The sequence below is a fragment of the Heloderma suspectum genome, chromosome 1, assembly GCF_057233095.1.
Source record: "Heloderma suspectum isolate Gila_16-S chromosome 1, 16-S_ref, whole genome shotgun sequence".
NCBI lineage: Eukaryota > Metazoa > Chordata > Lepidosauria > Squamata > Helodermatidae > Heloderma > Heloderma suspectum.
Window position 1 is genome coordinate 132,694,642 of NC_139458.1, and position 22,221 is coordinate 132,716,862.

General features: G+C 44.5%; 1 protein-coding gene across 5 annotated transcripts in view; it reads left to right on the top strand.

Moving 5' to 3' along the window:
• The first annotated feature begins 9,561 nt into the window (after positions 1–9,561).
• The window catches only part of LOC146357898 (NACHT, LRR and PYD domains-containing protein 12-like), a 79,991-nt gene continuing 67,331 nt past the window's right edge, over positions 9,562–22,221 (top strand). The window contains exons 1-3 of one of the 5 annotated variants that reach the window (XM_084840349.1): positions 9,562–9,682; positions 9,912–10,054; positions 19,533–19,826. In XM_084840349.1, coding sequence (XP_084696475.1) covers positions 19,553–19,826 — 274 coding nt within the window. In that variant the 5' untranslated portion in view covers positions 9,562–9,682; positions 9,912–10,054; positions 19,533–19,552. Of the gene's footprint in view, positions 9,683–9,911; positions 10,055–12,400; positions 12,450–14,454; positions 14,578–19,532; positions 19,827–21,191; positions 21,312–22,221 lie in introns of those variants that run through there. The other 4 variants (XM_084842628.1, XM_084841226.1, XM_084841853.1 and 1 more) reach the window with 4 other exon arrangements.

Genomic DNA, 22,221 nt, shown 5'->3' on the forward strand with positions numbered 1-22,221 from the left:
TACTAAAACCTTAAACCTGGCCTAGTAGCAAACAGACAGCCAGTCCAGAGTTGCATACTGAAAAGAGGCAGCTCTTGACAACAGCCAAGCTGCTGTGTTCTGCACCAGCTCCAGCTTCTGGAGCAACATTAAGGGCAACCCCACATAGAGCGCATTTCAGTAGTCCAGCCTTGAGGTTAGTAATACCTGTACCACCATGGCCAAGCTATCCCTGTCCAGGAGAGGCCATAGCTGGCAAACCAGCCGAAGCTGGTAAAAGGCACTCCGAGCCACCGTGGCCACTTGGGTCTCCAGTGATAGTGATAGATTTAGAAGTACCCCCTACCTATGGACCTGATCCTTCAGAGGGAGTGCAACCCTATCCAGAACAGGCGATGAGCCTATCTTCCGGACTCACAAACTACTCACCCACAGGGCTTCTGTCTTGCCAGGATTCAGCTTCAGTTTATTGGCCCTAATCCAGCCCATTATTGAGTCTAGGCACTGATCCAGGACTTGCACAGCCTCTCCTGATTCAGATGTCACAGGGAGGTACTGCTGTGTGTCACCAGCATACTGATGGCTCCAAATCCCCTAATGACCACTCTCAGTGGCTTCATATAGAAGTTGAACATTGGGGACAAGATGGTACCCTTCTGAACCGCATAGCTCAATTGCCAAGGTGCCGAGGAAGAATCACCCAATGTTACTGTCTGAAATTGGCTCCTTAAGTAGGGCTGGAACCACTGTAACAGTGCCTCCAATACCCAGCCCACAGAGTCAATCCAGGAGGATACCATGGTTGATGGTATGAAAATCCAGTGAGAGGTCAAGCGGAATTAACAGGATTGCACTCCCCCTGTCCCTCTCTTGATAAAGGTCATCCATCAGGGCGACCATGACAACAGGGTTATTTGGATCCCTCCCCCCCAATCTTCAGACTACCCAGCTTACAACTTGGAGCAAAACCCAAATCAAGGGTATGCCCTGCTTCATGTGTTGGGCCCAATGACAAACTGAGGCAGCCCCATGGTCGTCATGGAGGCCATGAAGTCCCAATCTGGAGCTCCAGAGACAGCCTCAGCATGGAAGTTGAGGTCACCCAGAACCACCGTCCTGGGTTCCTCCAATACCAAGACTGCCTCTGCCAGCTCAGTCAGGGAGGATGCTGGACAGCAGGGTGGGTGGTACACCAGCAGCATCCCCAATCTGTCTCTGTCACCCAATACCAGGTGTAACCCTTTAAGGCCTGCTCCAAGGTGGAGTGGTTTCCTGGTGATAGAGATGGAGGTTCTATGAACCACCGTGACTACCCCCCCTTGCCCTGGCCCTCCAACCTATGTTGGTGCTGCACCAAGTACCCAGGTGGGCAGAACTGAATCAGGTCAATCCCACCAAGCTCACCCACCAGGTCTCAGTAATACACACCAGATCGGTCTTCTCTTCCAACTTCCACGAATTGACCTGGCATTAAATAATAGCACCACAACAAGACAGGAGGACATAGGGCATGAGCTACCAAGTACATGAGAGCTAGAGGAGGGGGGTAGAAGGGGAACAGTGTGTTGACACCTGTGGCCCATTCTACTTTGATGTCTCGACCCCCTCCTGCGAGTAACAGATTTAGGCCAAACATTAGAAAAAAATGTCTTAATGAGATGAACTGTTCAGCAGTGGAACTGACTGTCTCAGGTGGTGGTGGACTCCTCTTCACAAGACGAGAACTTTAAGCAAAGGCTGGATGGGATACTGTCATTGCATCCAGCATTGAGCAGGGGTTGAACTAGAGGACCTCCAAGATCCCTTCCAACTCTGATTCTGAACCTTTCTCATTCCTTTGTGCTCAGTTAGTTATATATGGTTTATAGTTTAGAGAGCTATGTTAGTTAATAGTCTGATCCCTGTGAGTCAATGTACTATTACAAATTGCCTGAAAAATGGGCACTTTTCCCTATCTACCTCAAATTTAGCAGATTCAAGTAGAATCCTTGAAAATGCCATGGTGGAAAACACAGAAGTTGCAGGCAGCAGAAGGGCAACCATGCTTCCTTTCCATTGAAAGCAATGGGGAACAAAAATGAATGGAATTTTTAAAAAAACACACCAAATGTGATCCCAATGAATTACTAATAGCCCCATTGTATGCTCAGATACCCCTGCTGTGTACATTTTTAAAATGATATTTATCTGCAAAAGCATCCCACATATGGGCTGGGTGGTACTGAACAAAATAATGAATGATTCAGAGTTGACTCGTCCTGAGAAGTGTAAAAAAGATAAAGACAAAATGGCTGCCACAAGCCAAACAGTTGTTTATGTAATCTGTTCCCAACACAGACTTGCTCAGATATGTATTTCCCTTGAAGGGAGGATATTTTCCAGGTATTCTGCCTCTACCCATACCCATATCTAGTCAGCAAAGGCTTGAAAGGGGGCACTTTCCTGCTTTCTGAAAGTCCTTAGCCCTTGCATACTCAGACTGCTCTAATCTGAACAGCTGATTGGCATAATTTTACTGGAATGCCTGCAAAAAGGAGCAAATGCTTTCAGAGCACCAGGTTTGCCCACACCAGAAATGCAGAGGCAAGACATGGAGAGGTGGGTAAATGAGGGAGGCCAACCTACTGGTTTAACAATATCAAGACATCTGCAACAGTGAAAGCTGTATGGGACTTCCTAGAATTAGCTAATTCTAGGCAAGCCTGGCCTATTCCTGAGCTTGGAGATCTGTCCCTGCCTGAGTCCCAACCCCTCATGCCCCACAGCTCTAAGTGTAAGACCCATTCGGGTCCCAAAGGCTGTTCCTTTCCCTGCCCTGAGTTACACCTTCCTTAAAGGCACCTTTAGGAACTTACAGATAACTCACTCCCTATGCAACCTACCTGCACGGCCCACCACAGTTGTGACAGATTTCTCCATAGTTAGTGGCACCACCATCCATCCAATATCTGATTCTCTTTGGTGGTTCAGTATGGAGTAGGTGAAAAAAAACAAGACACGCTCAGCCGATTTGGATGTTGGGCAAAACAAATGCCTACTTGACCCCTCAGTGATCAGCATGACTAGCACTGAATCCTACTCCATGGTAGCATCCCATATACTACCATATATTGGGATGCTAACCCAATAGCATCCATGATGCGGGAGAAGCAGGGCTCGGTTTTAAAAGCCCTGTAAGCCCCATCCCAACGCTGATGTTGGGGGAAACACATGTTTGCATACATTTTCTTCATGTGCTCGCTGCTTTCAGGGGTTGTTTGTAAATGCCGACTTCTCTGGTGATCATTCCACGCCAGTGGGGTAAGAATCAGGCTTAGGGCTGGAGCAACTACCGAGATAAATCTTCCAAGCAATCTCCAGTCTCCTGCTCAGTTTTGCAATGCAATGTTTTTCAGTAGGGAAATGAGTATTAACTGGATTGTTATGGTTATTTTGTTGTGTCCTTACATCTTGTAGTTTACGAACTTATATCAGGATACCTGATATTTGGAAGATCCTCCCCACTGTTGTTGCCATTAGCCAGTTCCTGATGGAACTGAATATCGCTAAAGTTGCTCTGGGAGACTCGGACACAAAATGGCTCAGTTTTGTGAAACTGAAACAGTTTGGCAAACAACATCGGAGAGCGCTGTAAGTTACCCTTGACTCCTGTTCTATCATTATTCCTCATGATGACTGAAGACTCAAGATTTTGTAATTCATGGATCATGGATCATGATGTTGTATCAGAATCTGGGACGTATTTCAAGAGGAAAAAAAATGTTCTTATATAATGTCAGTCTTGCCACTGGGGAGCTGGGGCTAAGAGTATCTCCTCGTACCTGAGGGAATATATTCTAGCATAGGGTTGAACTGGAGGATCTGTCTCAAAGAGAATCTGGTCAGGTTTCTTACTACTTTTGGCTGTCTGTCCAGTTTGGGGATCTGAGTCCTGCCTCAGAAAAGCCCACATGATACTACTAAATGAAAGAACTCAGTTGCTTGAAAACAGTGGAACGGAGTTCCTCCTCCTGTTGTTGTTACTATTATTAGTACATGTGAGGTCTTGCAACAAAATGTGTATCCTCTTTCTCTAGCAGGAGTGTTTCTGTTCAGAGCTCCATCCAGCCTGCAACAGGAGCATGTTAGTGCTATCTTGGGCATGTTGAGGAAGAGATTTCATGGGAGGGGGAATAAAACACCACACCTTTTGCCTTTCCCACCCTACTGAAACTGTCTTCTTTGCTGTATAGCACTACTACAGAGCTCTGGTTTGGGCCCAAACCTGAGCACTTAATTTTTTATTTTATTCATCTCTCTCTTTCTACCTCTCTCTCAAATACACAAGCATAATCATAAAAGTTGTTAATCGCTTATATTGTCTTAATGCAGAAATAACATTATATACATTATCATAAACATAGTAAGTATTCTATGTCAATCTAGCAATTAGATTGCTAGATTGACATAGAATAATTAGTATGTTTATGATAATGTGATCCTCATGAGTTTAATCCAATTCATTCCAACTAAATTAGAATTTCTTCTACAATAAGGAAACAAATATTTAACGAATTCATTTCCTTATAGTTTATACTTCTTTTCTCCTTATGTTTGATCCAATAAGTTAATTTGATAGATTGAATTAAAGCCAAACACTTTAATTTCTCCCTCAGCAATTGTTGGTGCTTTAGTTACTTGCCATTGTTGCACTACTAGTGAGCTTGCTGCCATTGATACATAGTGAATTAACTCAACGTCTTGATTTGATCCTGTTCCTTCCATATAGCCTAAGAGAATAATTACAGGAATCACAGACATTTCTAACCTGATGGGAACTGAGCTAACGGTAACCGACCAGGAAAGAGATCTTGGGGTTGTGGTGGACAGCTCAATGAAGATGTCAGCCCAGCGTGCAGCCATTGTAAAGAAAGGCAAACTCCTTGTTAGGCATCATAACAAAAGGAATTGAGAATATAACTGCCAACATCATACTGCCCCTATATGAATCTATGGTGTGGCCACACTTGGAATACTGTGTCCAGATCTGGTCACCACACCTAAAAAAAGATATTGTAGAGCTGGAAAAAGTGCAGAAAAGGGCAACTGTAATGATCGAGGGGCTGGAGCATCTCCCCTGTGAGAGAAGGTTACAACAGCTGGGATTGTTTAGCTTGGAAAAAAGGAAGGTAAGGGGACATCCGGTTGGAGCCATGGCGTCCAGCAGTGACTTGCAGAGTTCCGCAGGTTGCTTATCTCAAACAGCTGGGAAAAGGATGAGAAACCTTTTTATCTTCCCTTGGAATTAAAAGGGGAAGCTTACAGTACCATCCGGAAGAAATCTTGGAAGAACAGAGGCTTCTGTGAAGAAACAGAGGGGCTGGAATCTAAGAATAGACACTGGAGTTTCATCTACTGAATGCTGTTTGAAACTCCTAATTAGGAGACACAAGGTAGGGATGGCAGAGAATTCTGCCACGGATCTCAGTGAGGCCGAATGCCAGTGCATTCAGCCCCCCGAAACCTGTGGCGGAACGGCCTGCCCCCCCCTGCCCCCCCCGCGGATCCCCCCCCGGGACGAGACTTACCTGGGGCGGATCTTCCGGGCGGCGGCAGCTCCGGTGGCGGATTTGGTGGCGGCGGCGGCAGCTGGTCTTCCGACTGGCTGCTGCTGCCGCCACCATTTCCAGTCTTCTTAAAAAAAAAAAAAGACGTGATAGGCTACATAAAGATTTACGTAGCCTATCATGGCTAGGTTAAAAAAAAAAAAAACACGACGTGATAGGCTACGTAAATCTTTACGTAGCCTATCATGGCTGGGTGGGTTTAAAAAAACAACAACACGCTGCCATTTGTGTTCCTTATTTTTGCCCTCTTAATCTACATAAATATTTATGTAGACTATGACAGCGAAAATAAAGGGGAACTCAAATAGCGTAGTGGGTGCTATTTGCATCCCCTTTTGATTCGCTGTTTTAGCCTATGTAAATATTTATGTAGGCTAAAACGGGGAATCAAAAAGGGACGCAAATAGCATCCACTACGCTATTTGCGTTCCGCTTAATTTTCGCCGTCGTAGTCTACGTAAATATTTACGTAGATTAAGAGGGCAAAAATAAGGAACGCAAATGGCGGCGGCGGTAGCAGCCATCATTTGCATATGCAGTTGTTTTTTGTTTTTTTTACCCAGAGCCCTCCGCGGCCGGAAATCCGGCTGCAGACGGCTCTAGCCTGGCTGGGCCTGGCCGGCTGCTCTGCGGCGCTGCAACAGAGCACAGCTGGCCGTGGAGGATTCTGGGGGGGAGGAACAGAGCACCTCCCCCCCGTCGAGGATTCTGGGGGGAGGGACGGAATGCCTCCCCCCCCCACCATCAACATAATCCGCGAAAGGTAAGTGACTTTGGTACATCCCTAACACAAGGACAAATGACTCCAAATAGTATTTCTGAATTTAAACTACCAGCAATATCTGAGGACTTGCAATTAAATCTGCGTAAGTGTTTGCTTTTTTGTTTCTGCAATTATACTTGCTTGTTGTGATTTGGATAGGGATGAACGAAAGTCCCTTACCTGATCCTGCAGCTTGCTTTGCGGTGGGGGGAGGCGCTCCGTCCCTCCCCCTGAAATTCTGGGTGGGGGGAAGGCGCCCCATCCCTTCCCGCTGAAATTCTGGCCAGGGGGGAGGTGCCCTGTCCCTCCGGCTGAAATTCTGGCTGGGGTGGAGGCGCCCCGTCCCTCCAGCCGCGAATCCTGCTGTCCTGCTGGGACACAAATGGCGGCGGCCGTAGCCGCCGCCGTTTGCATCCCTGCAGTCAGCCGTGATAGGCTACATAAACATTTACGTAGCCTATCACGGTGTTTTTTGAAAATCTAGCCGTGATAGGCTACATAAATCTTTACGTACCCTATCACGTTTGTTGTTTTGTTTTGTTTTGTTACTTGGAATTGGCGGCAGCAGCAGCCGGTTGGAAGATCGGCCGCCGCCACCGAACCACCGCTGCACCGCCGCTGGGAGCCGCCGCCACCAGGGACATTCGCACAAGGTAATTCCCTTCCGGGAGGGGGTGGCAGACCGTTTCTCCACCAATTTCGAGGGGCCGAATGCGTTGGCATTCGGCCTCCTGGAGATTCGTGGAGAAATTCTCTGACATCCCTAGATTTGGAAAGTGAAGGATGGCAGTACCAAAGGAAAAAAGGAAAGGCGGGGGAACGCCATCTACCCCCCTCCCTGCAATTGCTCCGTCGGCAAACGTTTTTAGAAATGCTGGAGATGAAGAGGAGTTGATTGCTCTGATAAAAACTATATCTTCTCAGCTAACAGAGCAGACAAAGGAACTGGAAACAATTCAGGACTCAATTACTGCCCTTCAGGGGGCAGTGGATTTAATTTAATATCTCTTTTCAAAAGATGGAAGTGAAGGTTAATGATCTTGAAGATCGGGTTGAAACAGCTATGAAAGTATCTCACAATGTTTTGTCTGCTCGAATCTCTCAACTGGAGGTCTTCACACGCAGAGCGAATCTATGTATCCTTGGTATTAAAGATGTGGCTACTGATATAGGTTTGGCTGAATTTATGGATAAACTTTTACATGAGCTATTTGCTTTATCATCTGATTTTTTACTTGATATTGAGCATGCATATCGTGTTCCTGGTTCAATACGTGGCACTAGAGGGACTTTTGGGACTGTTATTGTTCAATTTTCCCAAGTCTCCACAAAAAATTACCTTGAGTCTGGCAAGAGAATGAGGTGAGCTCCGGTGTGGACCAGCAAAAGACAAGATTATGCTCTTTCATGATTATACTAAAGAAATCACTGACAGAAGAAGGCAATTTACCAAGGCAAGAAGTTTAGCAAAGCAGATTAACCTGCAATACCATATTAAATATCCAGCTACATTTTGTATTCTTTCTGAAGGCCAAATGAAAATATTTTTGGATCCTGATGCTGTAGAAGCATTTTTAATTGGTATTAAAACTAAATTAAGGGAACCAACTCTCTCAGACTCTGGAGTTGGAACTTAGCCATTTTTACTGTTCTTTTGAAGTGTTGTTTGGGTTTTAGCTGATAAGATTTCTGGGCAATATGCCAAAATAAATGTTTGCATTTTCCCCCTCTTTCTCCTCTTTTTTTATGTTGTGTTGTAATAAAGTGCATATTCGTGTGTGTATGTGTGTATACACATATAAATATATCTTTAGATATGATATTACTTAAAATATACACATGATCTGTTCCTGTTTTTATCCTTTTCTTAAACTTCTCCCCCCCCTTTTTATTAGTATTATTATTATTAATACCAGTATGGTATTATTATTATTACTATTCCTTGTTGGCTAAACCTTTAATGTTTATTAATACACGTTAATTGAATGGTAATTTATGGCCAATGGAAATGGATTGTTTGCTTCTATTTCTGTGCTACAAGGCTATTTGAATATTTGGTTCTTATTGTAATATAATATAATTCTGTTTTTTCTTTGTTCTTTCTTTCTCTTCCTTCTTTTGCTATCCTCCCTTTTTTCTTTTTTCTTTAGAATACTTTTTGTTGGAAACTGAAGATTCTGATTATATTGTAAAGAAAATAAAAATAGATTCAAAAAAAGAAAAGAGAAAAGGAGGGTAAGGGGAGACATGATAGGGGTCTACAAAATTAAGCATGGTGTGGAGAATGTGGGTAGGGAGACATTTTTCTCCCTCTCTCAAAATACTAGAACCCAATGGGATCATCCTATGAAGCTGACTGGTGGGAGATTCAGGAGAGATAAAAGGAAGTAGTTCTTCACACAGCACATAATAAAACTATGGAATTTGTTCCCACAGGATGTGGTGATGGCCACCTATTTGGATGGCTTTAAAAGGGGGTGAGACAAATTCCTGGAGAAGCCTTTCTATGGCTACTAGTCCTGATGCCTAGTCTATGGTCCCTCCAGTACCAGAGGCAGTGAGCCTATGTACCCCAGTTGCTTGGGAACATGGGTGGGAGGGTGCTGTTGTGCTCATGTACTGCTTGTGGGTTCCTGGTCAGCAGCTGGTTGGTCACCGTATCGACAGTATGCTGGACTTGATGGACCCTTGGTCTGATCCAGCATGGCTCTTCTTATTCTGATGTAGTTCACACTTCTTGATCCAATTTGACCCTTCAAAAAGAAATAAATGTCTGGTGTGTACTCTGGGTTTTTCTTTTTTATTGATCCGTTTTTATTGATCTCTTTTTACCAGCATGCATTTTTATTTGAGTTTTAATTGTAACTTTTGTGATTTGTATTTTTATCTTGAGCATTAGGCGGGGTATACATAAATGTAAGAAAGAAAGAAATGGCAGATTCCCCTCCTCTGCATCCCTTTGAACTCCTCAGGCTATAACCCAACAACACCTGGACCAAGACACTCTGTGCCTGGTAGAGGATCTGGTTGTGAACAATAAAGGGGACACACAGGCCTCTGAGGCTGAGCATGGGCAGCAAAAATAAGCTTCACCACTGAACTGGTCACACTGATATTTACTTCCACCAGCACCACTCTTTCCTTATAACATAACCAGGCTCCAGCACCCTTGGGAGTTTCCCTGATGAAACTTCCTTATTGCTCATAAAGGAAGGGAGAGTTCAAACCTTTTGCTGACACTGGTTACATAGATCTGCATCTGTACTCCAGAGGAATGAGCCTCATGTTTTTTTGTTTTATCTTTCAAGTCCAGACATGTCACCAATACTGTCAGGTAAGCAAGGGAAGGATGGGATGATAAATGACTTCCAGAGAAGGCTTTGCTTGCAGTCCTGTTTAGATCAGTCCCATGGTCCCATTATGCTGCTTTAATCCCAATGACTTCCATGGGATATAAACAACCCAATTATGGATGGGACTGCAGTCACTGTGGATTGGACATTCAGCATGGTGAAAAGTGGGGCTCTTGGAGATAGGAGCAGTGTGTTCTTTGTCTGAAACAGGAGCAGCTGCTGTGAGTCGAAGCTGTAATTGGAAAGGAAAGTTGTTGTTGCCACTCCCTGGATTTCAGAGCTGTCGAAGAAAGAGATTTTAAAAAGAAAAAGAAAAAAGAGAGACCAGAGAGAAGAGCGTGGGGACAAATCAGGTCCGTGTGCTGTCTCAACAGTATGGGGATAAGCAGGCTTCACTTGCCTGATTGTAGCATGTTCCATAGTGCAATACGATACATGTCTATGAAGAAGGCATACCGAGTTCCTTCAGAAAAGTGTGCATTGCATTGCAACCAGAAAACCTCTTCCATGTTTTCAGCACTTCCTCAACTCTCCAGCTACTCCAGAAAGGGTGATATTACCTCCCCTGCACCTTTTCCAGCTACTTTTTGGAGCAGTTACTGTGCTTTTGGCGGATGTGCGCACATCTCCCTGACAGTTCTACAAAATAACCTGAGAAGGTGGCTGCATGGGACAGAGCAAATGGGGTGCCATGGGCAGAGGGAGGCGGGTGTAAGTACCGCTGGTGCAGGTGCTGCAGTCGCTCTGTTACAAAGTGTGTCTTAATTTACACAGACCTGCATATCACATACATGTAAACCAAACACATACCTGAGGGATCTTTTGGTGTTGAACTCTGGGCACTTAGGAAAACCTAACACCCCCAAATGTTGAGAGAGCCAGAGACCAGAAGAAAGTGCTTGAAGGCAATTCTTTGATTTATTAAAGAAGAATTTAAAATGAATTAAAATCACACATCAAGGGAATGAGAGCTATACATACATTTCAGGAATCACAATCATACACTAACACTCAGAAGGTTAAAGATGAGCATATGAAGTCAATAGCAAAGTACACTGGGGTGCACAGAAAATCATGTGTGTGTGTGTAGCTGATCATGGAGGAAGAGAGAGAAGGAACTTTCAGCTTGATATTTTTGAATGGGGGAGTAACAGACTGTTTGGGGGGGATTGTGAGGGTTTTAGAGCCAATGCAGGGTTTGGGGAGAAAGAGGATGGAGAAAGAGCTAAAGCTCAGGAGTTTTGGAGTTTGGTATTGGGTGGAATATTAGGAAAAGAGAGGAGAATAGAAGATGATGCAAAGATTTACTTCTCCTTATCTGCTGACTTGTGAAGCAATAGGAAGCTCTGTTGAGTTCCTTTTCTGGGAAAGAAGGGGAGAAAGAAGGGAGGAAAAGGGGGGTTGCTCTTATGAGCAGAAAGGATGGAAGGAATCCTCTTTCCTTCTCTCCCTCACTACCTGTTTTATGAATCTGGGGTGCTGTTTTTATCCTTCTTCTCTCAAGATTTAGTAATCAGAATAGAACAAAACAAGTCTTTCTTCCAAGATTACTCATGGATGTTGGAAAATGGATTTTTAGGTGTCAGACATTAGGGGAAGAAAGAAGACAATGGGATTCTCTTTCTTTCCTGATGTGTGGAAAAGATGGGATTTGATCCATGCATATTTCTGGCTTTCACAGGTCCACGGGAGCAAGACAGCCAGGGGGATTTTGGTGATGGTCTTCAAGGTGACAAGAGTCATATAGGCATGCTTGCTTGCACAATATTGGGTTTTCAGGTTCTTACAGCTTTAAAAGACATTGAGTTCTTTATTTTTCCTTCTATTTGGCTTAAACAGGAAGGTTAGAAATCAGCATAAAGAATTTTCATGGTGGGGGCTTCTGTGGTTGTTGTTCTGAGGCAAGATCTGAAATTTGCAAGTGTTAATACAGAGGAATTAAGGTAATCAGAGCACAGTGGCTGGCCAGAAAGTCTATGGAAGAAGTCTGCAGCTGGTCTTGGGTTGTGCAAGGCCTCAATATCCAATAGGACCTGCTTTTCTACCCTTCTCCAAGACCAAAAGACCCTATTCCCTGTCCAGATACAGGCCGCATCTTCCCAGATCAGCAGAATTTGGGGGTACTTCATAAGAGCTCCATCCCATTCTGCCACCCCCTAAGAGGTTGTTTTTTCAACTGTCAGGAATAGTTGCACAAATGTAAGAGCTGGGGAGTAAATGGAGAATGTGTCCAACTGCTTCATTCCTACATGTGCGCAGATTTCCCCTCCATTTACTGTGAGGGAGATTTACACACTTCTGATGAAAGCACAGTACTGCAGCAGTAACTGTTCCAAAAAGGAGCAGTGAAAAGGGGGGGTGTTAATATTTCCCTTTTCTGAACTAGGTGGATTGTCAGGGAAGTGTTGAAAAGGTGGAGGACACTGAGCAATGTCAGCTCAACACTTAAAAGCAAGAAGATCACATTATCGGGGGGGGGGAGAGATAAAATTCCCCCCCTCCACTTTTGGTGTGTTCACTCCTTTGGCTCCCCCCCTCCATTTTCAATGCTTCTGAATTGCGCTTTGGGATCCCTCCTTTGTCTCACCGTTTTTTTCTCCCCTGGCCCTTCTCGATGGTGCGCAAATTAGTCTATATGCAGCCTTGTCTTGTCCATTTCCTTTTATGTTACCTACTCCATTTCCCACTCCCTTTGACAGCTGAAACATACAAGGAAATTGACCAGGTGAGACCACATATCTGACTGCGGTAAGTATGCACTTGTACACTTATGAAAGACCAACAAAAATAATAGTACTAATAAAAAATTATGACCCCATTTATGCATTTTTGAGGCACCAAAAAATAAAAAGCTGGAGAACAAAAACAGGTTGCGATTGGAGTGGGAAGGGGGAGACAAGATGGATTTTGCTGCAAAATCCCCTGGGATGCATGCTGGAGCTGGCTGGAGGACTGAGGGGAAGGGGGCGAGTTCAAGCCATGGCAAGCCCAATCATCTGTTGGGCATACCGTGGGTTGTTCCACGAACAACCAACCAATCGTGGCTTACTCACAGGGTGAGTGACAGGCTTTGTGTGACAGGTGAACCTGCCAATGAGTTCTATTGAGTTCTATAAAAATCTTCACCATCTTCCATTTCTCTCAGTTGTGCATACACTGTAGCTGAGAGGAGGAAGTGAAAGAGGATTTTCTTGTGTGCTGGGGTGGGGCATCTTGGCTTCAAGTTTTGTTTGCCCATGATCGCGCTCTTTCTGCTTAACTTAATCTTTGATTTCTGTTTTAACTCAGTCCCTCTCTCAGACATTAACTCAGTCCATCACTCTCTTTGAGATACCCTTTGAATTCTCATTTGTTCTGTGTGGTGGCCTGTGTGGTGGCCTGTTTGGTGGCCTGTGTGGTGGCCTTGATGTAGAATTGGGACACAATCCTATCGGGATTCCTGTCAGCCTCCGAACTCGCCTCTGATCACAGAGGCTGACAGGAATCCTATGCAGAGAGGAGTGGTGAAGGTGCTCCCCACTCTGCATTTTAGCTCCCCCAACCTCTGTGTTGCCCCACTCTGCAGTTTAGCTAGATGGGCATTTTCACCCATCTAGCTGAAGTGTTGGGGAGGGCGAGGGAAGGAGGCAGGGGAAGGCTGGGGAGAGCTCGTATTCCTGCTTCCCCAGTCCCTTCCCCTCCCTGCCCACTAGCATGCTCCCTTTCCCTTCCCTCCAAGGTCAACCTCCAACAGGCAGCTGGGTCAGTTTTCTCTGCACTACCTGGGAAGGGGACAGAGTTCAGACTCCCGGGTCCGAGGTCGGAGCGCTGTCCACAGCCTTGGATCCAGGAATCTGAAAGATCCTATGGCTCCTGCACGTGCTGTCTAGAGTTAGGATTGTTCTCTTAGTCCATAGGGCCATAGGATTGTTCCCTGAGGCAGTGGATCCATTTTCCCCTCCCCTAGCTAGGAAAGAGACATTAGATATTTGGAATTTAGTTCCCCTGCAGTTCTTCATGTGTGTTTGTGGGGTACTATTAGCCCCCTATTTCTTCTGTCTCTGTCTCTGCTTTTCCAGGCAGTTCCCCATGCATTACTTCATTCCTTTTCCTCTATATTGAGTGTTGAACCTGTTCCTCCCCTGCCACCCTCTTTTTGTTGCCACGCTGATTTCATTCCTGCTTTCACATTTAGTACAGTTGCATTACATCAGCTACTGCATTACTTAAATATAACTGATGAGCACATCCTTTGTGGTGGGGCTCTTTAGGGTGGGTGGGCAGGATTCCCGGAGCCTCTTCTCAGTGAGCATTAATGATACAAACTGCTGTTGGTTTTGCATCCTCGGTGTGGCCTTCCTCTTACAGTCTACTTCACTGGCAATGAAGGTGGGATTCTTCTGAGCCACACAGAGTGTTTTCTCATGGTGTCACATAAAATCATATAATGCCCCCCTTTGGGGGTGAAACAGTTCCTGAATGGAAGAAAGTTACCAGAAGGAAAAAGCTGAAGAACTGGGAAAAACAGGTGTGTGTGTGTGTGTGTGTGTGTGTGCGCACGCAAAGCTAACTGTGGAACATAGCACAGAATCATAGAATAGTAGGGTTGGAAGGGGCCTACAAGGCCATCGAGTCCAACCCCCTGCTCAATGCAGGAATCCAGGTCAGAGCATCCCTGACAGATGGCTGTCCAGCCTCATCTTGAATGCCTCCAGTGTGGGAGAGCCCACCACCTCCCCAGGTAATTGGTTCCATTGTCGTATTGTTCTAACAGGACATTTTTCCTGATGTTCAGCCGGAATCTGGCTTCCTGTAACTTCAGCCCATTATTCCGTGTCCTGCACTCTGGGATGATCGAGAAGAGATGCTGGCCTTCCTCTCTGTGACAACCTTTCAAGTACTTGAAGAGCACTACCATATCTCCCCTCAGTCTTCTCTTCTCAAGGCTAAACATGCCTAGTTCTTTCAGTCTCTCTTCATAGGGCTTTGTTTCCAGTCCCCTGATTATCTTTGTTGCCCTCCTCTGAACCCTCTCCAGTTTGTCTGCATCCTTCTTAAAGTGTGGTGCCCAGAACTGGGCACAGTACTCCAGATGAGGCCTAACCAGTGCTGAGTAGAGGGGAACTAGTACTTCCTGGGATTTGGAAGCTATGCTTCTATTAATGCAGCCCAAAATAGCATTTGCCTTTTGTTGCAGCTCCTCCTGTTCTTTTTGAACAAGTTATTAGGGATGTACGAATGTCACTTACCTTTTCGCAGGGGTGATTCGCGGTGGGGGGGAGGCGCTTCGCTTCTCCCCCTGAAGTTCAGGCGAGGGGGGGGAGGAGTCCCGCCTCGCCTGGCTGAAATTCAGGCCGGGGGGGGGGAGGCGCCCTGCCTCGCCTGGCCGAAATTGAGGCTGGGGAGAAGCGCCCCGTCTCCCCGGCTGCGAAAGAAAAAGTAAAAAACAAAACAAAACCCCGTGATAGGCTACGTAACTAACGATTAATGTAGCCTATCACGGCTAGATTTCCAAAGTCAGCCGTGATAGGCTACGTTAATCGTCACGTAGCCTATCACGGGTGACTTTGGAAAAAAAAAAGCACATACGCAAATGGTGGTGGCCCATGGGCGCCGCCATTTGCGTTCCTTATTTTGGCATGTCTAGTCTACGTAAAGATTTACGTAGACTACGGCGAAAATAAGGGAACGCTATTTGCGTTGCCCTTATTTTCGCCGTAGTCTACGTAAATCTTTACGTAGACTAGACGTGCCAAAATAAGCAACGCAAATAGTGGCGCCCATGGGCCGCCGCCATTTGCGTACGTGCTTTCCCCCCCCCCAAAGTCACCCGTGATAGGCTACATGACGATTTACGTAGCCTATCACGGCTGACTTTGGAAATCTAGCCATGATAGGCTACGTAAATCGTCACGTAGCCTATCACAGTTTGTTTGTTTTTTTAACTTTTTAATTTTGTAATGGCGGCGGCGGCGGCAGCCGGTCGGGAGACCAGCCACCGCCCCCGCCCCCAACGAAACGCCGCCGAACCACCGCCGGGACCCGCCGCTGAGAGGGACATTCACTGAAGGTAAGTCCCATCCCGGGGGGGGCGGGGGGCCGGCGGAGAATTTCCCCAACACTTTCGGGGGGCCGAATGCCTTGGCGCTCGGCCTCCCGAAGATTCGGGGAGAAATTCTCCGCCATCCCTACAAGTTATATTCTTCAACTGCTGTATTCCAGTCATGAGAGTCACCCCACCAAGTCTCAGTTATACCTATCAAGTCATAATTTCCCTCTTGTATTAAGAGTTCAAGTTTGTTCTGTTTGTTTCCCATACTCTGAGCATTAGTATATAGACATCGAAGACGATGTGCTTCATAGTCTGGCTTTCTTCCTACATGTTTGTGAAGACCATTATTGGGCGCTATTAGAGCTGTTCTCTCCATTGTGGTGCATGAGCCTTCGTCCATTGTTACCCCCAACATTACATCTCCCTTCCCTGAAGGATTCAGTTTAAAGCCCTCCTGATGAAGTTATTTTTTTAAAATATATTTTTATTTATTTTATCTTTATAAACACTACCAAAATTACCAACAACCTACTCAGTACTTCAGTTCTCATCCATACAATATTTTAGTTAGGACACCATAATAACAGAAAGAGACGAAAGAAAGGAAAAAAGAAAAATAAACTCCAACATCTCCCAACCTCAAATTGCATTCTATTTTTAAAAACTATATCTATTATACAATCTTACAATTTAGTAAAACAATCTTTTATATCAATGCAACAGTTCTACACTTCATTCAAAATTGAATGAGTAGTAGTAGTAGTAGTAATAATAATAATCAAAAAGAGAGTATAGTATTGTATAATAATAAAACTTAAGATAAACCTTTAACAGTCAATAATATTTTTATACTAGATATTTTGTCTATTTTAAAATATAAAATAGAAGATACATAAAGAGAGAGAGAAAATAACAACAACAACAACAACAATAATAATAATAATAATAGAATACATAAAGGTAAACAAATATATATCATCATAACAACAACAACAATAATAATAATAATAATAGAATACATAAAGGTAAACAAATATATATCATCATGAGAAACGCCTGTTTGGATGAATCACAGGTCGGAATTAAGATTGCCGGGAGAATTATCAACAACCTCAGATATGCAGACGATACCACCCTAATGGCAGAAAGCGAAGAGGATCTCAAGAGCCTCTTGTTGAAGGTGAAAGTGGAGAGTGCAAAAGCTGGCTTGAAACTCAACATTAAAAAAACGAACATCATGGCATCTGGCCCCATCACTTCCTGGCATATAGAAGGGGAAGAAATGGAAGCAGTGACAGATTTTATTTTCTTGGGCTCCAAGATCACTGCAGACGGTGACTGTAGCCATGAAATTAAAAGACGCTTGCTCCTTGGGAAGAAAGCTATGGCAAACTTGTACAGCATAGTAAGAAGCAGAGACATCACCTTGCCGACAAAGGTTCGTATAATCAAAGCTATGGTTTTCCCAGTAGCAATGTATGGCTGTGAGAGCTGGACTATAAGGAAGGCTGAGCGCTGAAGAAAATCAGTCAATCCTAAAGGAAATCAACCCTGACTGCTCAATGGAAGGACAGATACTGAAGCTGAAGCTCAAATATTTTGGCCACCTGATGCGAAGAGAAAACTCCCTGGAAAAGACCCTGATGCTGGGAAAGACTGAAGGCAAAAGGAGAAGGGGATGGCAGTGGCTGAGATGGCTAGATAGCATCACCGATGCAATGAATATGAACTTGAGCACTCTCCGGGAGAGAGCGCAGGACAGGAAGGCCTGGCATGCTATGGTCCATGGGGTCACGAAGAGTCGGACACGACTTAACGACTGAACAACAATAACAACAACAACAAATATATATACAGTCATTTCTTCTGAGTTAGCCTAGATCATGAAAACTATACACATGCAGTTAACAGTACTTGTTTAGAAATTCCATTTCATGGAATTGTGACAGAGTTTTCACGCATTTTAACATTCAATCAAGCCTCCGCCATTTCATGATTCCTAAACTTCTTCATCGGGTCTTCAGACACAATACAATGTGTAGCAGGATATTTTAAGTAATATTGTAAATTCATTTGTTTTGCCAGATTCTTTGCTTTGATAAATTGCCTTCTTTTATTTGCCACTTCTTTGATGTAATCTGGGAACAGCATAATTTTATTTTATTTTTATTTATTTATTTCATTTCTATACCACCCAATAGCCGAAGCTCTCTGGGCAGTTCACAAAAATTAAAACCAAACGGCAAACAATAAAACAATATAAAATATATAGAACATTAAAGCCACAATATAACAATGCAACCACAATAAAACCTAGCAGCAGTGCAGGAGTTTAAAATACAGATTTAAAACAGCAAAGCTAAAAGTTCAGAAAGCTAAAATGCTAAAATGCCTGGGAGAATAAAAAGGTCTTCACCTGGCGCCGAAAGGAATACAATGTAGGTGCCAGGCAAACCTCGCTAGGAAGATCATTCCAGAGCCGGGGTGCCACAGCAAAAAAAGCCCTCCTCCTAGTAGCCACCCGCCTCACTTCCTTTGGCAGGGGCTCACGGAGCAGGGCCGCTGACGATGATCTTAAGGTCCAGGCAGGCACATATGGGACGAGGCGATCCTTCAGGTAACATGGCCCCAAGCCGTTAAGGGCTTTAAATGTTAATATTTTTATCCTATTTCCAGGAAAGGCTTCCAGCTTGTTTTGCCAAATTCAGGATATAACACTTTGTGGAGACTTTTGCAAATTGAACTACAATTGTATAATCATTCCCTTTAGGACTTGGCACACGAAATGCCTGCTCAATATCAAGAGAATAATCAGAGGATATAGAAAATAACTCATGCAAAAGTTTATCCACAAAAGTAGACAATTTCACATCATTAGACAAGCTTTTAATCCCCACTATATGTACGTTGGCTCTCTTTGTATAGGCCTCCAATTGAGAGATTCTGTCAGATATATTTTTACAAATAACTTGTATCATCGTTTCATTTCTTGCCACTCAGTCTTCAAGCTCGTTAATTTTGGACTCCATTTTTTTCTGTGATGCATTAATTAAATCCACGGCTCTCTGCATATCAATGATGGAATTTTGAATTAAGTCCAGCCTTTGAACTAATCCCGAAAAATGCGAAGATAGGGTTTTCATCATCGTAAATAATTCTGCTAAATCTTCTGTTTTCGGCACCTTTGACACAGGAGTTGTGGGAGGTGTTGAAGCAGGCCCTTTTCGCCTCCTCGGTTCAGCCATAGTTTTCTCCAATAAATCTTACAGGTCCTCAGTTGATCTAAAATATTGTTCAAAGTTCTTAAATCATCTCTCATAGGTTGCTGATTTTTCTTGCAGGATATATTGTTATGGAACATGCCAGCCCTGTTTTCTCCTACAAAATAGGAGTCTCATTACAGCTTTTCGCATTGGTACTGCCCTGGGGGAAACCCTGGCATCCAGCTCCTCCACTATCACTTGGGGGTTACCTTACTCCAGGCAAAAATCCAGAGCTATTTGCCTTGCCCCCCCTTTCATTTCTAGGAGGGAGATGAAAAGGGTTTTCAACCTTTTAAAAAGCTGTTTGAGAAAGCTCCGCCAACCTGTCCCAATCCAGAAACAGGTGTTTCTGCTTGTTTCGGTGCTTCCTAGAGAAAGCGCTACATTCCCGTTGCACAAGCATTCCACTTCCAGAACGGAATTGGCAGTGGTCCCCACTTGTGGAACAGCCTGCCTGGATGCTGCCCATAGTTTATTGTACAAGAAAATGCTTTCTCCATGAACCATATTGGTTTAATCTTCTATTTTTATTTTCAGATCATATATAATTTCTACTGATGGACATGAAGCAAAATTTGAGACAGGCCCTCTATGATGCCCTCAAAGAACTCCTTAAAGAACAATTTGAAGAATTTAAATGGCGGCTACCAACCATAGATGAAAAAAGGAAAATCCCCAGAGGTCAGTTGGAGAACGCTGATAGACGAGACGTTGTAGATCTCATGTGGGGCTGTTATGGAGAAGACAGTGCTGCAAGTGTAGGTATTCGTGTCCTTGAAGAGATCAATGTGAAAGACGTTGCCACAAAACTCAAAGAAGCAGCACAGAAAGGTAAGGAACCTCAGCATGTCACAGGATATTATTTACCTCCCCCCGCCCCAATGTTCAAGAGGATCACCTCCAAACAAAAGTAGGGAAATTAATACATCCCTTTTGTGACTTAGGAAGCTGCCTTGTATGAGTCAGAGCAATGGTCCATCTAGTTACACTGACTGGCCGTGTCTCTCTGTCATTTTCCTACCTGGAAGTGCTGGGGGAAGAACCTGGGCCTTCGGTATGCAAAGCATGTGCTCTCCCACTCAGCTACCACCGCTCCTCCCCGTCACTGCCAGAGTAAAACTATAGACCCAGCCCAAATAAAGCATATTGGTTTGGATCCAGCAAAAGCCTCCCATGGACGGAAGGGCTGTTGATCCAGCAGCGTTTTTCTGCTGGCTGAACAAGGGAGGAGGCGATTTTCAGAAATTTCCCCCTTCTCCTGCAGTCCCCTGTGTCTCCTGGTAATATGCTCTGGTTGGTTGGGGGACCCTCTGGAACAGCGGGGGAGGTGTTGCTTCAGGCTGCAGAGGGAATCAGCAAAAATCGCTCCATCCCCCCACCCCCTTTCTGCCAGCAGGAGTGTTCTGGCCAGAGCTTCCCTTGGGGACTCGTCTCTTCCTATGGCAGAATAAAAACTCTACATCCAGCCCATTAATTTATAGGTCTCAATTTCAGGAAGGTCCTATTTAAAGCTGGATTTAGGGCACAATCCTTTGCAAATTTAGACAGAAAGGAGTCCTACAACTCTCAGTGTGCCCAGCCAGCCATGCTGACTGGGGGATGCTTGGAGTCGTAGGACATTTTTCTGTCCATTCCAGTCCTATCATGCTGTGAGTTGAGCTATTTTGCATGTTCTTTAGGTTTTGTTCAGCAGAAAAACACAGGTCAATGCAAGTCGCTGCTGGTGAGTGATTGCGCAGGGTTTTGATGGTGGATCGGGTGCCTCCAGACTGAGGGGTAGGGGCAGGGCTGTGTATGAGGTTTTGTCGGAGCACTTTAGCAATAAAAGGAAAGTGTGCATCTCCGCCCCTCCCCCGCCCCCCGACACTGCTGGCAGAGACGACACTGCTGGCTTCGTCCCTTTAGTGTTCCCGAAGCTCGGGAGAAGTGGAGCGGCAGCAGTGTGGGCTGCTCTTGCCACGGGACTCAGTAGGCAACCAAACTAACCCACGATGACCGCCAGACGACATGATGACCCACAGAGGGTTAAATAAACCCTGCTGAGGACCGTGGGTCATCTGCGTGGGTCACTTTGGTCAAATAAGCACTCTGCGTCCGCAGCCCAGAAAACGTGTTCTCCACTCCGCTTACTTTTGTCGTTCCAAAGGGTGATCCTAACATCACTGTACCCAAATACCCTTTGATTTTTTGTTCCAGGCACAGGTTTAACTGCCTGCCTTCAGCTGTATTGATGGCCATTTCTCCAGTACTCCTCTTGATGAACAGTTTTGCCACTGTGGGGAAGATGCTATAGAAATATTAGTAGCTTCTATAAAGGTGACTAAAATAGATTGCTAACTCCTAGCCTATAAAACTACCCAGCTAGGACTACTGAATGGTATCTGGATTACTTCCTAGCAGATGAGAAAAAAAAATAATAACATGAACAGTGGCCAGATTTATTCTTTTGGCTGCAAAGGCATGTAAAAAGATCCTTTCTGCTGAAATCCAGCTTGTGTTGTCTCTTCCCTTGCTTATATATGCACCATATATTTTAATGTTTATATTCTAATTTACTATCCTATGTATTTTAGTTCACATCTGTTAATCTATTGTGTAATATGTCATTGTAGATTTTAATTTAGCATATTGCATTGGTGATTTTAAAGTACTTCGTTATTTATTTTAGTCCACATACTGTAATTACCTTATGTTTAACTTGACTGTATTTGGTGTGTCTTTCTTCCTTGAATGTGTCTGTGAGTGTATAATAAATGTCGATTGATTACGTTATAATATAATAGCAGGACAAAACAACTGACGTTAAAAGCCCCCTGTATGTCTTTTAAAACATTGTTTGCAAGCATAACAATAACAAAAAAGGGAGGCCACAAAAGAGAGAGAGAGGGAGGCTGTCCTTACATTAAAGAATAACCCCACAGTCCTCCCGGGCTCCCAGGCAGTGACCACGTGATTGCTGAGAGGGGAAGCTTTAATTTTTGGGGATCCATAGAACTCAATGATACACTGCCATCCCGTGGCTCTTTCAATTGCATTACATTCCGACTTCAGAAAATGGCTCATTAGTTCCAGATCTTTTTGGAGCAAAATAAGCAGGAAATACCTCTGGATGTGCCCTGGAGGTTAATGATGTCACAAAAAAGACCGGCAAACTTCCATGACTGAGCAATAGCAGGATAAAAGCTATGCATCAAGAAGCCCAAAGAGAGAGAGAATGAGAGAGAGA